We start from the raw sequence: 17,253 nt of genomic DNA on the forward strand, positions 1-17,253 counted from the left end.
CTGGCAAAAGCCATAATTTTATTCTTCTTTATGGCTGAGTAATATTCTAATGTGTACATATACCACATTTTCTTTATCCATCTGTTGAAGGACATTTAGGTTGGCTCCATAGCTTGGCTATTGTAAAATTGATGTGGCTGCATTCCTGTAGTATGCTGATTTTAAGTCTTGGATATATAACAAGGAGTGAAATAGCTGGGTCATATGGTAGGTGTTTTTTTTTTTTTTTTTTTTAGGAATCTATTACTGCTTTCCAGAATGATTGCACTAATTTGCAGTCCTGCCAACGATATGAGTGTACCTTTTCCCCCCACATCTTCACCAACATTTATTATTACTTGTATTGATAATTACCATTCTGACTAGAACAAAATGAAATCTCAATGTAGTTTTGATTTTCATTTCCCTAATTGCTTGAGAGATTGAACGTTTTTTCACATACTCGTTAGCCATTCATCTTACTTCTTTTGAGAAGTGTCTGTTTAATTCTTTTTTACTTTTTTTTTTTTTAATAGTTCCGGGCAACTACTACTTCTTTACACCTTACTCCGAATTAAATTCCACCTGGTTGGCTGGGTGCTCCTCACACCTTCCAGTCACACCTTTTTAGCCACATAAATCCTGTCTCTATGAAGCCTTCAGGTCAGAAGTGATTGCTGAACTCGATTCTCTGAACAGGCTTTCAGTCACATTATGCCCAGGATCAAAGTTTTGGATTCTCCAGCTAGCCCCACTTCCCGCTCCCCTCTAAGATCGCTGTCAGCAGACAACTAGTTAGATCTTTCTTCCTACGCATGCTATCGGACCTTTTGCACTTCGTGGCAAAAGTGTTAAGATTTCTAGGGTAAAGCCATTGCCTGACTTGGTCATCACTGTATACACAGTGTGGCTAATTTTTCCTGGCTTACAGTGGGCTTTCAACACGTATTTGTGGATTCAATGAATAAGTGAACAGAACCCCCCAGCATTGCCCAGAAAACTACAAATCCCGGCGGACACTGCGCGGACGCCGGCGGACGTAATGACGCAAGGGGGCGTGCCGAGCCCGAGGGAGGGGTCGTTCTGTGGGTTGCCGGAGGCTGGGGCAGCTGTGGAGACTGGGGTGTGAGAGCTAGTGCGAGGGAGCGAAAGGTGACCCGGGCTAAAGGAGGGGACGCACTACCGGGCGCCCCCAGTCTATGGAGCGGAGTAAGATGGCGGAGGCGGAGAGCCTGGAGACCGCGGCAGAACACGAGCGGATCTTGCGAGAGATCGAGAGCACCGACACGGCCTGCATCGGGCCCACGCTCAGGTACCCCGGGTACCGGGACCGTCGACGGGCGGGCACGGGAAGGACAGGATCAGGGTCCATTGGATTTGTGTGTGGTTCGGCTGCCGGTAGGGCCGGTGCCAGCCCCTCCCTTTGGAGAGACCCGCTAGCGACCTGCATCCTGCGCGAGGCGGGTCTCCCTGCGCAGCCCCGACGTGGGGTCCCTTCCCGGTCGCCAGCGCCTCTCGACCAGTTACTCAGTAGGCTCTGTGTGCCTCCTTCGGGCGGGGACAGCCTTCGTACTCACTCAGAGGCTAAGCCCAGCGCCGGGGAACAAGAGATCTCCCGACAGATGGTGGCAGGTCTTCTCCCTGGGGACATCATCCTTCTCCCTCAGACTCAAACCCTGTCCAGCCCTAGCCCTAAGTCCTGCTGTTCAGACAAAACAAAATTTCACTCCACTCTCTCTTGCTTGAAATTAAACTCTTGCCTCAAAATCACAACTACTTCTCCAAAAATGAGTCACTGAAATTCCTAGGCCCTGGAAGGAAGGAAGTTTCTTTCCACCCGTGCTCCTCTCCTGAGAGCCAGTGCTCCTTGAACCCTTGTTAGGAGGTTGAGATCTTACCAAGGTGCAGCCTCATGGTATTTTTATCGATGAGGAAAATTTATCTGGCTCCCGCACCCAGATACCATTACTTTGCACGTACACCCCCGTTTTTATTTTTATTTTTTGGAGATGTCAAAGCAAACTCAGACCTTCCTCAACTTATTTAAATACACACACACACACACACACGCCCGCACACACACGATTTATTTAAACCACAAAAACAATCCTAGTAGGTAGGTGCTATTCTTACTCTCATTTTTTAAATAAGACATTGTGCTTAAGTGACTTGGCCAAGGTCACAGAGAAAGTAAAGTGGGTGGGTCTGGAGATTCCTACTCAGTCTGGATCCAGACTCCTTCTCTCTCTCTCTCTCTCTCTCTCTCTCTCTCTCTCTCCCCCCTTTCTTTTGCAGTGCTGGAGATTAAACCCAGCCAGTGCCTTGCAGCGCAGTAGGCGAGTGCTCTACCACTGAGCTGTAGCTTTAGCCTACAGACTCTTTGCTGTTGTTCTACCTCACTTGGGGATTACCATCTACCATACTTCCTGTTGAAAATTACTCACTAAGCCTAATTTTGAACTTTTCCCTTTCCCCTCAGTTTACTGGTGCTGTGGAACTAATTCATCCTGGTATTTTCAGGTGATGCATTTTGATTTCCTTGCATCCAGTATGTAGGTAGTTAGCTTATCCTCCTTGTCCAGTCTTGGGTCACCTCTCCTCCTGTCAATAAAGAGTTACTACTCTCCACCTGCTTTTTCATGGAGAAAGTTGCTTTTTGAAACAGTGCTTTAAGGAAGATCAGCACAGCTTCCTTCTGTGGGGTGGGGGCCCCTGGGCAAATCTTAGCCTAGTTCTCTCAGTGCCATCCCTGGAAATAACTGTCCTTAGTAGTTTGCCTTTGCCCCTTTAAAGAGATTTTTGGGGCCTAATTCTACCATATAATTGTCCACTTTGCTTTGCATTATGATCATAACCAAGCTGTCCTCTTATTTCCTCCTCCTCCTCCTCCTCCTCCTTCTTTTTTTTTGGTACAGGGGATTGAATCCAGAGGTTCTTAACCTCTGAGCCACATCCCCAGCCCTTTCTGTCTTTTGAGACAAGTTCTTGCTAAGTTGCTTAGGGCCTCACTAAGTTGCTGAGGTCGACTTTGAAATTGTGATCCTCCTGTCTCAGCTTCCCTAGTCGCTGGGATTCCAGGCGTACACCATTGCATCCAGCTCATTTCCCAATTTCTTAAGCTTTTAAGGGTCAATGATTCTCTGTTCATAGTCTTTACTTCTCTGAAAGTAAGAGGTTATTTACTAATAGTTCTCTAAGTGCATCATTAATGGTTATTATTATTTGGTTTTCACAAAATAAAATATTGCTAGAATTACTGAGGATGCTGTTTCAATGTTCTGTAAAGAAATTTGGTTGCTGAGCTGCAGTTGGCAGCCTGGCACAACTCCCACTGGAGCAGTTGGGATTACCATGTTTTTAGGAAGGATTCCTTATTAGAGCACCATCCGTGTTATCTTGAGTTGTTGCCTGTGGTTTCCAGTTGCTATTGTTCTTGTTATATGTGATAAAAACTTTGTTATCATCAGTCTTATTAATTTGTCATAATTTTTATGTTAACCCTCAACCAAATGATAATACATATTTGTGTCCAATGAAGTTTTGTCTGTGATTTTCTAGCATCATATTGACTTTAAGAATTTATTGAATTATGGTTCAAATTATTGAAATATAATTCAAATGTCATTCATTAGGGAGAATGAATGACATTAGGAAGAATGTCATTCTGTTTACTGTTATCACTGAGTTATTTTTCCACTGTAAATGGGATTTTGTGGAGGTATATGAATGAAGGGATCTTTTGCCTTAAGGAGACACTGGCAAAAACAAAACAAAAACAAACAAACACAAAACTTGAGAGTGTTCCACAGTGTTCAAAAATCATGGCATTATCCTACCAGTTTTAGTTGCTTTTTCCGACACTGTATATCATTATTAGAAGATTTTCATTTATGCTTTCATCTTCCTTTTGAGATATAACCCTAAATCTTACTCTCAATTACTTGAATCCTATAAGTAGTACCCCCTGTCTTTTTAGCTCCTATAAGTAGTACCCACTATCTTTTTAGCTTAGCTTGTCTCTGCCCATATTCACAGAGCATGATCTCACCTTTTTTTTCCCCTTATCCCATTCAGAGGCAGCAGCATGCACAGACTTGATATTTCAGATTTCTAGCCTTCCCCTGCATGCACCTCCATTGTCATTATCTCTCCATCATAATCATTAAGCAGGTTTGATTAAGTCAGGCAGTAGACTTTCTTCCTTAATTACACCTCAGCTGCAAATGTCAAACTCCTCTACCTCTCTTCAAAAGTCTTTCTTACTTTTTCTGTCTTAGAGGCAGTATTTTTATTTCATTTTTTGGTGGGACTGATGATTGAACACAGCTCTTTTTATTTTACTTTGAAACAAGTTTTGCTTTGTTGCCTAGGCAGACCTCAAACTTGTAATCTTCCTGCCTCAGCCTCCTGAGTATCTGGAATTAAAAGCATGCACCGCTGGGCCCCACTTGAGATAGTATTTTTAAGACACCAGATTTTTAGCTGCTCCTAAGATAGGTTTTTCTAATAGAAGAGCAACTAAAGAACAGAGGATAACAAAAAATTGATAGAAAATTTAATTAGTATATCCATCCCTAAAATTGCAGTTTAACAGTCTAATTGCATTTTAAGATTTGCTTTCCAGCTCTAAAATAAACAGTGAAATACATTGCCATTTAAAAAATAGCTTTGAGATTAAATTCATATATCATCCACCTATCCATTTATCATTATCATTATTATTATTTTTCGGTAGCAGGAATTGAATCCAGGGACACTTAAGCCACACTCCCAGCCCTTTTTATTCTTTTCTTATTTTGAGACAGGGTCTCACTAAATTGCTGAAGCTGGTTTTGAACTTGCCATCTTCCTGCCTCAGTCTCCCTACCTTCTGAGATTATAGGTATGTGCCACCATACCCAGCTGAAGTATCATTTAAAACATATAGTTAGCCAGGTGCACATCTGGCATTCCAGCTACTATTATTATAGGCCACTGGGGAGGCTGAGACAGGAGGATCACAAATTTGAGGCCAACCTCATAAAGTTAGAGAGACTCTGTCTTAAAAACAAAAACAAAACCCCAAACAAAAACATAATTAAATGACTTTTAGTGTCTTCAGGGAGTTGTGCAACAATTACCACAATTTAATTTTAGAACACTTTCATCATTCCAAAAAGAAATCTACACCTTTAATAGTTACTCTTCATTTTGTTTCCACTCTCCCTCCCTGTTCTTACTTTCTTTCTCTATGGGTTTGTCTATTGTAGACATCTGGACATTTTGTATTAATGAAATCATATGCTTTTAAAATAATTCATCATGTTTTTAAGGTTCACACGTTTGGTAGCATGTATCAGTGCTTCATTTCTTTTTATTGCTGAATAATATTCCATTGTGTGGCTATGCATCTATTATTTGTCCATCAGTTGGTGGACATTCAGCTTTTTTTCTTTTTTTTTTTGTATTGGGGATTGAACCCGAAGCATTTTACCACCGAGCCACATTTCCAGCCCTTTTAATTTTTTATTTTGAAACAGGGTCTCACTAAATTGCTGAGGGCCTCACTAAGTTGCTGAGGCTGGCCTAGAACTTGCTGTCCTCCTGCCTCAGCCTTCAGAGTCACTGGGATTATAGGTGTGCATCACCATGCCTAGCACTTATTTAACTTTTTTTTTTATATATATTTTTTTGGTTGTAGATGGACAAACACCTTATTTTGTTTATTTACTTTTATGTGGTGCTGAGGATCAAACCCAGTGCGTTATATATGCTAAGCAAGCGCTCTACTGCTGAGCTACAACCCCAGCCTCTTATTTAACTTTTGATGCACAAGTTTTTAATTATTTTCTTTGGGGGAGGGTACTGGGGTCTGAATCCAGGGACACTTTACTATTGAGCTACATCCTCAGACCTTTACATTTTTTGGGACTGGGTCTTACTGAGTTGCTTAGGGCCTCACCAAATTTCTGAGGTTGTCCTTGAACTTGATGATCCTCCTACTTAGCCTCCTGAGTCTCTGAAATTATAGGCATGTGTCACTGCTGGGTTATTTTATTTTATTTACTTTTTGTGTATGCTTTTGGTGTCATTTGTAGGAAGCTTTTGCTCAACCAAAGATCATGAAGAGTTTGCTCTTACATCTTATTATTTTTGTCTGTTACATTTAGGTTTGTGATCTATTTCAAGTTTTCATGTATGATTTAAGGAAGGGTCTTTGACATGGGATGTCCTGTTGTTCCAGCATCATTTGCTGAGTTCTATCATTTTTTTTTTTCTCATACTAGGGATTTAACCCAGGGACACTTTATCACTGAGCTACATCCCCAGACCTTTTTATGTTTTATTTTGAAACAGGGTTTTGCTAAATTGCTGAGGGTCTACCAAAATTGCTGAGGCTGGTTTTGAACTTGGATCGTCCTGCCTCAGATTCCTGAGTTGCTGGTACTACAGGCATGCTATAACATCCTGTTTTCCTAGTACTGGGAATTGTATCCAGGGCTTGTGCATGGGGCAGGTGCTGGGCCATTCAGCTACATCTTCAGATCTTTAGCCATTTTTATTTTGAAATAGGGTTTCTCTGCATTGCTCAGGCTGGCCTCAAACTTTTTTTTTTTTAGTGGCTCTGAACTTGTGATTCTTCTGCCTTTGTTTACCGAGTAGCTGGGCATGCTCCACCGTTCCAGGCTCACAAATCTTTTTTTCACTGTGCAATTTTATATATTCATTTATATTTTTACTTTTAGTTGATACATAGTAATTGTACACATTTATGGGGGACAGTGACATTCAATATATTTACCATGTATTAATTACATTGCTTAATGATCAGATCAGGGAAGTTGGCATATGACAGTTCTTATATTTGTTAATTTGCTTTTAACTTTTTCCATATGCATTTTATTGCATTTCTTAATGAATATCATGTGTACCTTGCTTTTTCAGTTAATGTGTTATATACAGTTTCATATATTGTTATATATTATATACTTATATCATTTTTTTTGGTGGTACTGATGATTGAACCCAGCTCTTTTTATTTTACTTTATATTTATGTTTATATATTTGTATTTTTATATTTATAATATTGGTACACTATTTTTATTTTTATTAATCATGAACTAATTTATTTATTGATTTATTCATTTATTGAGCAACATCTGTATGCCAGATACTCTTCCAGGCTCTGGAGTGTAGCAGGGAACAAAATAGACAAGTCCTTGTCTTTCTGGAGTTTACTTTCTACTGGGACACACACAGAATAAACAAATGAATAGATACCTAATATAATGTTTAGTGATTAGTGTTACATAATGACAGGTAAGGTGTAGTTTAGGTCTTTGACATGGGATGTCCTGTTGTTCCAACCTGTTGGTCAAGGTCTGGATAGAGTGAAGTGCAAGCTATATGACTTCTTAGGGAAGTACCTTCCATACAAAGAGTATAGTAAGTGCCAAGGTCCTCAGGAGGAGAATAGTGTTAGGAGGTGATAACTGGAGAGTAGTTAGGTTCAGATCATATGGGCTAAGGGACTTTGATTTTAATCTGAGTGGTCTGGGAAAGTATGGGAGAGTTTTGAGCAGGAAAGTGACATGCTGTCACTTCAGTTAAACAATGGACATTCTGGCTGCTCTGTGGAGAACCAAGTAAGGGAGGAAGCAGGGTAGCCTGGGTAGGGATATTTACTCTAATAAGAGGTGATGGCTGCAATATGTAACAAGGCATTAAGGGGAAGGAGATAATGAGAAGAAGCTGAATTTAAAATGTTTTGAAGTACAGTCAAAATGATAGATTAGACTTGAGGGTTCAAGAAATGTGAGAGTCCAGGAAGAATCCAAGGCTCTTGGCCTAAGAAACCAGATGAATGATGGTGCCATTTACTGGGACAGAGGACAAGTGGGCAGGATTTTTTTTTTTTTCTTCATAGCACTTACTACTGGCTGATACACCTAGTTTTTAATATCTTCCCATCTAGACTCTGAATGGGTTTTGTTTCTTTTGTTTGCTGCTATATCCTAGGAACCTTAAGAGTGCCTGGCTTGTAGTTGTTGCTCAGTAATATTTATTAAATGGGATAGAAGAATAAACATATTGTACCATCAACTATTAATTATATGGGAGATAACATTTGCAGATTAACTTTTCAAAAATATGACCAGCTTTTGAGGAAAAAAAAAACTTCTAAAAATTATCCAGGCATGGTGGTGCACATCTGTAGTTTCAGCTACTTGGAGATTGAGGCAGGAGGATCCTGGGTTCAAGGCTAACTTATCAAGACCCTGTCTCAAAATTAAAAAAAAAACAACAAAAAACAACATGGGCGGGAATGTAGCTCAGTGGTAGAGATCTTGCCTAGCATGGCTGGGGTTCATTCCCTAGCAGTGCAAACAAAACAAAACAAATTACTTCTGAAAAATATTATTATAAGATAAATATATCAGAAATGTTTATTTTTTGGAATTACATATAATTGTATAGTTCTTCTTTCTCTTTATCAGTCAAAATGTAATATAGCGAAGCCCTAAGCAACTTAGCAAGACGCTGTCTCTAGATAAAAATATAAAAAAGGAATGCGGATGTAGCTCAGTGGTAAAGTGCCCCTGGGTTCAATTCCTGGTATCCTCCCCCCCAAAAAAAAAGTAGGGGAGAGAAAATAATTAGTCCCATTCCTTCTATTTTTTTATTAATTTGTTGTTTATTCTTCCATTGAATTTTTTTATGCAAACAGATGCTATATGATCTTAGTTTCTCCTTTTTGTTTCAAAGTAAGTAGTATACTGCATACAGAGCTCTGCAGTTTAAATCTCAGTATATTTTAGAGATTTGTCCATATTGATATGGAGATTTTCCTTATTTATTTATTATATAGCTACATAGTAATGTGTAAATACACCATGGTTTATTCAATTAGTTCCTTATTTATGGATCCTTGGGTTATTTCATCTTTTACTGGGTGAGATAATGCAGCAATGCCTTGAATATTTATCATTAAATTTATACTGTATCTATAGGAGAGGTTCCTGAAGTGAGAATCTAGGAATCACTGCTGTGTACAATGATGGAATATGTCTGTAATTTGGTAGATGTTACTTTCTATAGAGGTTGTACCATTTTATTCCTTCTTTAGCAGTCTGTGAGATAGCACATCTCTTCAGGGTTTTTTTTCAACAAAGTCCTCTCAAAGCTTCTTCAGCGATACAAAGATGTTTGGATTTTTGCCTGTATGGTAACAGCATTTTTTTTTTTCTTTTTTTGCACTGGGGATTGAACCCTGGGGTGCTTTACCATCAGCTACATTCCCCCAGCTCTTTTTAATTTTTTATTTTGAGACAGGGTCTCAAGTTGCTGAGGTCCTTGCTAAATTGCTGAGGCTGGCCTCAAAATTACTATCCTTCTGTCTCAGCTTCCCAAGCTGCTGGGATTATAGACATACACCACCATGCCCGGCCTCCAGCCCTTTTTAAATGTTTTATTTTGAGACAGGGCCTCCCTAAGTCCTTAGCATCTTGTTTGCCTAAGCGCATTGTTAGTATACAAACTGAAATTAGTTGTGATTGCTAGCAAAAACAAGCCATTGTATTTTAAGGAATGAAAGCTTCAAACCTGTTTCTTTATTATTTTAATCATAAAGGGGTATTCATAAACAGAGGCATTTAGACACAATTAATAAAAATATTATCAGTATTCGTGATAATTTGGTATCAGGAGATTTTATTGGTGAATACAGTTATGTCATTAGATAATGTCCTTTTTACACAAAACTCTTAGGCAGTCAGGGGATATCAACATTTGAATAAAGTTTTTAAAATATTATGGCATGTATCTATATGTTTATATCATTTCTAGAATCAACACAATTAGTATATGACTTACTTATAAAAATTATTGGAAAGGATTATTATTTAAATGGCTTTAGAAGCATTATAGAGTTTTAGATGGCATTTATCATAGAACTTTAGTTTATATGATATGTGTGAATATTGATTAGGTCATTAGGGAAAATAATATTTTGAGTGTTTACATGTGTGCAGTTCTTAGTATTTGCTAGTGATGTAATAATTTATTTACTCATATCAGAATTAAGCTTCTCTATATAAGCAACTTGATGAAATAAAATTAGTGAGTCATTTGTCAGTGAAATCTGTTGGATTTGAGATGCTGAGCAATGATGACATTTGAAGTTTGCTTGAGGGACATAGCAAAAATAATGGGTAGCAGGGGGAGTAGTAGAAACAGTGTTACACACAGAGCTGAACTTAAACTTGAGACCCGAGGTAACTAATAGGTTATTTCTTAGAGATGTCTACCATAACTGTTGGAAAGAAGAGTAAAACCATTATGATACAGTAGTGTCTGCTAGGGTTGTCAGGAAATAAGAAAGTTAGCTTGCTCAAAGGTAAACCAGTGTTGCATGGATTTTGTTCCAACATTTAAATTAATTAATTTAGCTAAAAAATAGACAATAATATTGAAGTATTTTAATGTTGTGGCTATTTTATATCTATCTATCTATCTATCTATCTATCTATCTATATATTTTAATTGTTGATAGACCTTTATTTTATTTATTTATTTGCAGTGCTGAGACCTGAACCCAGTGCCTCACACATGCCAGGCAAGTGCGCTACCGCTGAGCCACAGCCACAGCCCCAAGTTTTGGCTATTTTAAAAATGAAAATTTTGATGTTGTATATTATTGACTATGTTTTACATTTCTTGATCTTTGCAGTCTGTTGAACATTTTCCTTTAAATTGCATGGAATTTCTTGTTGACATTTTATACCACATTTTGGCTACTTTTTTTTGTTGGGGGATTAATTTTGTTCTAACTTTGCCTTTGAGTTATTCTCAGTCTCTTTTCTCTGGTTAGAAAAATGATGGTTCTTTTTCTTTGTGTCTGTTTTTTTCCCTGCCTTGTTCTAGAAAGTAATTAGGTGGTTTTCAAAAATCTAAATGATTAAAGACATGCACATAATAGATACATTAAAGGTAGTGAGGAAATGGTCAAAGGGGAAATAAGGATAGGGAGAAAAATATGATGTCCAGTGAGAGCAGTTAGGGTCTTCCTATCTGAGTGTCTGTACAGTTGTCTTGAGGATTTCCAGTAGATAGTGCCAAAAAAGGCATGCTCAGTTATTCTTTGAATTATGGTGTTGTAAAATTAAAAAGTAATTGAGTGTGGTGGCACATGCCTATAATCCCACTGACTAGGGAAGCCAAGAAAGGAGGATTGTAAGTTCAAAGCCAGCTCCATCAGTTTAGTGATGCCCTAAGCAATTTAGCAAGACCCTGTTTCAAAATAAAAAATAAAAAGGGCTGGGGATATGGCTCAGTGGTTAAATGCCCTTGGATTCAATCCCCAGTATTAAAAAAAAAATTATTACTAGGAGGAGCACCAGTTTTTCTTGGTTTTGAATTTAAGAACAGAAAATTGTTTTTCCCATGTTTCTTGACAAAGGTGACCCTGGTATGTGACTGTATTTCAATATGGTAAATGCAGCAATATGTGATGGGCTGTTTCTTTGCTTTAGTGAAAGCATTAGCATAATTAGTGTACAATTTAATAAAAGCAGTTCTTTGGGGTTGTAGCTGTAGCTCAGTGGTTGAGCGCTTGCCTGGCATGTGTGAGGCACTGGGTTCAATCCTTAGTACCACGTTAAAAAAATAAAATAAAGGCATGCTGTCCATCTACAACTAAAAAATAAAATAAAATAAAATTTTGGCAGGAGCCAAAATAAAATTGTCCAGGAATGCAGTTCTCTGTTGCTTTTGGTGTAATCAAGGTATAGATTTTATACCCACAGTAGAAGTTGAGTATGTACTTTCCCCACCCGCTTTTGGGGTCATTGATCACTTTGAGATTTATATGAAATCAGTAGATTATTTTCTTGTAAAATGCATATGTGTTCATAATCCGTGATTTCTAATCTGAGAGAGTATGTGTAATATATGTATGTGAGTTAATTCTTCATAAGTAGTTAAGATTTTTGCTGAGTATTGAATGTTAGTGAATTCAAGGTTATATTTTTTCCTATCTTTTTTTTTTTCTTGAGTATGTCACTTGCCTATGTTCTTGCTCTGTGTATAGATGATACATGTTTTAAAAGTAACCAGCTATGGGTAGGATTAATATCTTATGAAAGTTGAAGATCCTGAATAAACTACTTTAGGCCTCAAAGAAGTAGAGTGTGAAATAGCACCAAGGATAGGGCTAAGATCCTTTTCTAGAAATGATTTTGGGTGTATTCTATCTAGCACAGAAATAAAGGCCATAATAATTATGTTTGGAACACTCTTTAATTTGAAGTAAAGTCAATTCACCTTTACCATTTGGGACATTGCTAACCAATAAAGTAATCATAGACATTCTGCTTTAAGTTGTTTAAATTGGAAAATATGCTGAGTCGAAATGTAAGCCTTATTAAGTTAGTTATTTACCTGGGATTTTGGGAGCCAGATAAATTTTTTAGAAAATTGAGATATGTTAACTTCCAAGAGCAAAATGATAAAATAAATATAAACATATATATTTGTATAACTGTAATTTAAAGCTTTAAAATACACATCACCCAGTGAAACATCTAAGCTGGCAAGAACTATCACAGTGCAACCAATCATATTACCTTAATGTGATTTGTAATGTCATATATGGAATGGGACTCTTAAAACACCTACCTGCCATTCAGTCTTGGAGATGGTCCCATTACCATGCCTCTTACTCTGTAGTGATTTTATCTTCATTTACTACTGTGGCTTGATAATCAGATTAATCATTAGATAAAAGCAAAAACAAACTTCTTTTACAACACTGTATCAGAGTATTTAGATGCTTCCAGTGTTTAGAGCTCTATATAATGTTCTATTGTATGTTAGGTAAATAATGGAGGCTAGTTGCCAAAAATGATGATTTGCATTAAAATATTGGCTCTCTTGTTTTACTTATTCTCTGATTTCACAGTTGTAGAAGAAGACAGTTTTTCTGTCTTAGCCTTGTATTTCTTGACCTGGAACATGACAAACTCTGACTCAAGAATGGTTTTGGTACTATGATATTGACATCTTATTGCATATCCCAGCCAAGTCTCTTTTTTCCCTTTGTTCTCAATATCTTTATTTTTAAAACTTTCTTCTTCCTCCTCCTCCTCTCTCCCTTCTCCTCCTTCTTCTGGAGTGAAGGTAGAAGCATTCTACCTCTGACCTACATTTCCAGTCCTTCATCTCCTCTTCCTCTTTCTCCTCCTTTTCCTCTTTTTTCTTAATTTTTAAAAATTTGACACAGGGTATCACGAATGTGCCTAGGCTGGCTTTGAACTTGTGATACTCCTGCCTTAGCCTCCTGAATAGCTGGGACTCCAGGTGTGCACCACTGCATCTGGTTTAAAACTTGCTTCTTTATGTTTTTTCCTTTGCAAATTGTGTCTTTGCTTTTCCCCTTTCATTTGTGCTCTCCCTTCTACTTCCTGTAGTTTAAAAACACACATTGTCCAGTGAAACATCTAAATAAGCAAGAATCATCAAAATGCAACCCATTTTCATTTCCTGGGGAAGCTCTGGTGCAATAAACAATACAATTACAAAGGTTACTGATATGAAATGTGATCTTATCAAGCAATATATATGAATAAAAGAATAGGTTTGACTGAGTTTATACCATGAATAAATTGATGTAGAGTTTGATTTGAGGAAAGATATGTTTTAAAAAAGGAAAAAATTTGGAATTTTTTTTTCTTCAAAATGAGGTAAATAAGTTCCTTGACATTTGTAAGAAAGAGCTGTTTAATGAAGATCTTTAGGCATTGGTGTAGCAAAAGAGGAAAGTGATATGAGAAGAGCTCTTGATCATTCTTTTCTTTCTTTTTTTTTTTTTGGGTGCTGGGGATTGAACCCAGGGACTTGTGCATGTGAGGCAAGCACTCTACCAACTGAGCTGTATCTCCAGCCCCTAAGAAGAGCTCTTGAAATCCAAAGAAAAATGGGTCATTAAGGGCATTTTGAGCTAGGTGTGGTGGTGCACTCCTGTAACCCCAGAGGCTGAGGCAGAAGGATTGTGAGTTCAAAGCTAGCCTCAACAATTTATCAAAGCCTTAAGCAAATTAGTGAGACCGTCTCTAAATAAAATATTAAAAGTGGATGTGGCTCAGTGGTTAAGCGCCCCTGAGTTCAATCCTGGTACCAAAAAAAAAAAAAAAAAAAACAAACAAAAAAACAAACAAAACTTCTAATTTTGAAATTATTATAAATTAACATGCATTTGTAAGAAATAATACAGAAATTCCCTGTATTCTTTACACAGTTTCCCCAGAACTATAGTATAATATCAGGGCCAAGATATTGACAGTGTACCTTGGCAGTCAAAATACAGAACGTTTCCATCAGCACAAGGAGCACTTATGATGTTTTGTTAAAGCTCCAGCACCTTCTCTTTTTCCGCCCCCTGCAGGACCTTGCACTTGCTAGTCAAACACTCCACCACCTAGCTACAACCCCAGCCGGTTTTATTTTACTTTGCTAGTTGCCCAGTCTGGCCTCAAACTTCTGATCTTCCTTGCTTTAGCCTCCTGAGTAGCTTGTCCCCTCTTTGAACTCTAACAAATCCTAATCTGTTTCTGTATTTCTATAATTTTTTCAAGGAAAGTTGCATTTATGGAACCATATACATTATGTAACCTTTTGAGGTTGGATGTTCCACTCAGCATAATTCTCCGGAGAGTCATCCATATTCATTTTTATTGCTGAGTAGTTCTCCGTAGTATGGCTATACCACAGCTTGTTTAATCATTTATCCATTGTAGACATCTTGGTTGTTTCCAGTTTTGAGTTATTACAAATAAAGCTTCCATAAACATTTGGGTACAGGACTTTGTGTGAATATTATGAATTTAGTTCTCTTTGTATGTTTATATAGGAGTTGAATCGCTGGGTATATGGTAACTCTGTCTTTTATATTTTGATGAGCTGCCAAACTTATTTTTCAAAGTGGATGTACCATTTTATATTTCAGTAAACAGTGCATGAGGGTTTAAATTTCTTGACACCCTTGTCAATGTTGTTGTGACTTTTTAAGTTTGTCATTCTAATATAAGTGTAGTAATATGTCATTGTAGTTTTAATTTACATTTCCCTAATTGTTAATAATGTTTAGCATCTTTTCACATGCTCTATCTATCTATCTATCTATCTATCTATATTGATGGTGATGGGGATCAAATCTAGGGCCTTGTGCTGGCTAAGCAGGTGTTGTATCATTAGGCTACATCTGTTGTATTTCCTTTTTCCTTTTTGAAGATTTGTCTCTTCCTGTCCTTTTTTTTTTTTTTTTTTTTTTGATGCCGGGGATTGAACCCAGAGCCTGCTCTGTCATTGAGCTATAACCCCAGCTCTGTTTCTTTATGTCTTTTGTCTGTATTCTAATTGGATTTTTAAAAAATTGTTGCGTTTTGAGAATTGTCTTGGATATGTTGTTTGTAAGTTTTTTCTCCCACTCTGTAGCATGTCGTCTAATCTTTTTAAGAAGGTTCTTTATAAATCTAAAATCTCCTGTGTCTTTTCTTTAAAAGTTTTATAGTTTTACTAAAATGTAAAGCTGTGATTTTTGTAATATAATATTTATATAAAATATGAGACTAGGTTGAAGTTTTTTTATTTTGTTTTGTTTCGCCTGTATCTATCTAATTACTCTAGCACTAATCGTTGAAAAGGCTGTCTTTCCTCCACTGAATTGCTTTTGCACCTTTGTCAAAAACTACTTGGGCTGGGCATGGTGGTATACACCTATAATCCCAGTGACTCAGGAGGCTGAGGCAGGAGGATCCCAAATTCAAGTCCCTCCTCAGCAACTTAGGGAAACTCTGTCTCAAAATGAGAAATAAAAAGGGCTGGGGAGATAGCTCACTGGTAAAGTGCCCCTGGGTTCAATCCTTGGTACTGCTGCCCCCCCCCCCCAATTGCTTGGGCATATTTGTATATGTTTATTTCTGAATTCACACTTTTCCATTATCTGTATGCCTATCTTTCTGCCAATACCCAATCTTGATTACTGTAGCTATATTTAAGTCTTGATATTGGGTAGATTTTTAATTAGCTATCTCTAATTCTCTCTTTCTAATTATTTCTTATGATTAGTATTAGAATAAGCCATGCCTCAAATTTGCCAGCTCCTTGCATAATGTTAACTGGAGAAGCCCTGGGTTGCAATTATTGAGGATTCCAGCATACAGTTGTAATGCATTATTTAATAAAGTGCTGCATTTATTGAAGTTAAGGCAAAATGTTGTTCTTTGAGATAATGGCTTAGCTCTACTCTGAAATCAGAAAAGAACAATCTTTTGGAGTAGGTAATTGGCAAAGTGGTTCTTGAATACTTCTGAAGAAAATCTTTCTAAGGGCTTTATTTAGCTGGTTTTTTTTTTTTTTTTTTTTTTTTTTTTTTTTTTTTTTTTTTTAGTGATTGAGCCCAGCAGCGCTTTACCACTGAGCTACATCCTCAACCCATTTTGAATATTTGTTTTGAGACAGGGTCTTGCTAAGTTGCTTAGGGCCTCCCTAAATTGCTGAGGCTGACCTCCAATATGCGATCTTTTACCTCAGCCTCCTGATTTCCTGGGATTACAGGGAGTGCCACTGTGCTGGGCTCTGTACTTTTTCTTTTTTGCTGTACTGGGGACTGAAAACAGACTTCGCATGTGCTAAGCAAACACTCTACTACTACATATCAACGTTTTTTGGGGCGGGGGGACTGTGGTACTGAAGGTGGAACCCAGGAGCACTTAACCACTGAGCTACATCCTCAGCCCTTTTTATATTTTATTTTGAGACAGGGTCTCCCTGTGTTGCTTAGCGCCTTGCTAAATTGTTGAGTCTGGCATTGCATTTGAGATCCTCCTTCCTCAGCCTATCTTGAAGTTTCAAATTAGTTTGACAGTATTGGCATGTGTGACCAATATATATTTTTAGAAGTAGTTGAACACAGTACCTTTATTTTATTTATTTTTATGTGGTGCTGAGGATCGAACCCAGAGCCTCCACATGCTAGGCGAGTGCTCTACCACCGAGCCACAACCCCAGCCCCGTGTGGCCAATATTTAATCATAAAGTGGCCTCTTTTTAACAGACATATGAAAAAAAATCTCAGCATCACTAATTATTAGAGAAATGCAATCAACTACAATGAGATATCATATCAGTTAAGTGACTATTATCAAAAAGACAAAAGTTGCTAGGTATGGTGGCATAGGCCTGTAATCCCAGCAACTCCAGAGACTGAGGCTAGAGGATCAAAACTTCAAAGGCAGTTT

General features: G+C 37.7%; 1 protein-coding gene across 7 annotated transcripts in view; it reads left to right on the forward strand.

Moving 5' to 3' along the window:
- The first annotated feature begins 1,061 nt into the window (after nt 1-1,061).
- Exoc6b (exocyst complex component 6B) overlaps nt 1,062-17,253 on the forward strand; it is a 622,696-nt gene continuing 606,504 nt past the window's right edge. For 4 of the 7 annotated variants that reach the window (XM_046432321.2, XM_058575131.1, XM_058575126.1 and 1 more), the window contains exon 1: nt 1,062-1,291. In XM_046432321.2, coding sequence (XP_046288277.1) covers nt 1,179-1,291 — 113 coding nt within the window. In that variant the 5' untranslated portion in view covers nt 1,062-1,178. Of the gene's footprint in view, nt 1,292-4,784; nt 4,862-10,538; nt 10,575-17,253 lie in introns of those variants that run through there. The other 3 variants (XM_058575127.1, XM_058575128.1, XM_058575130.1) reach the window with 3 other exon arrangements.

Source organism: Marmota monax, unplaced genomic scaffold (assembly GCF_021218885.2).
Source record: "Marmota monax isolate L192 unplaced genomic scaffold, Marmota_monax_Labrador192_F-V1.1 WCK01_AAM20220418_F8-fsc00106, whole genome shotgun sequence".
Lineage (NCBI taxonomy): Eukaryota > Metazoa > Chordata > Mammalia > Rodentia > Sciuridae > Marmota > Marmota monax.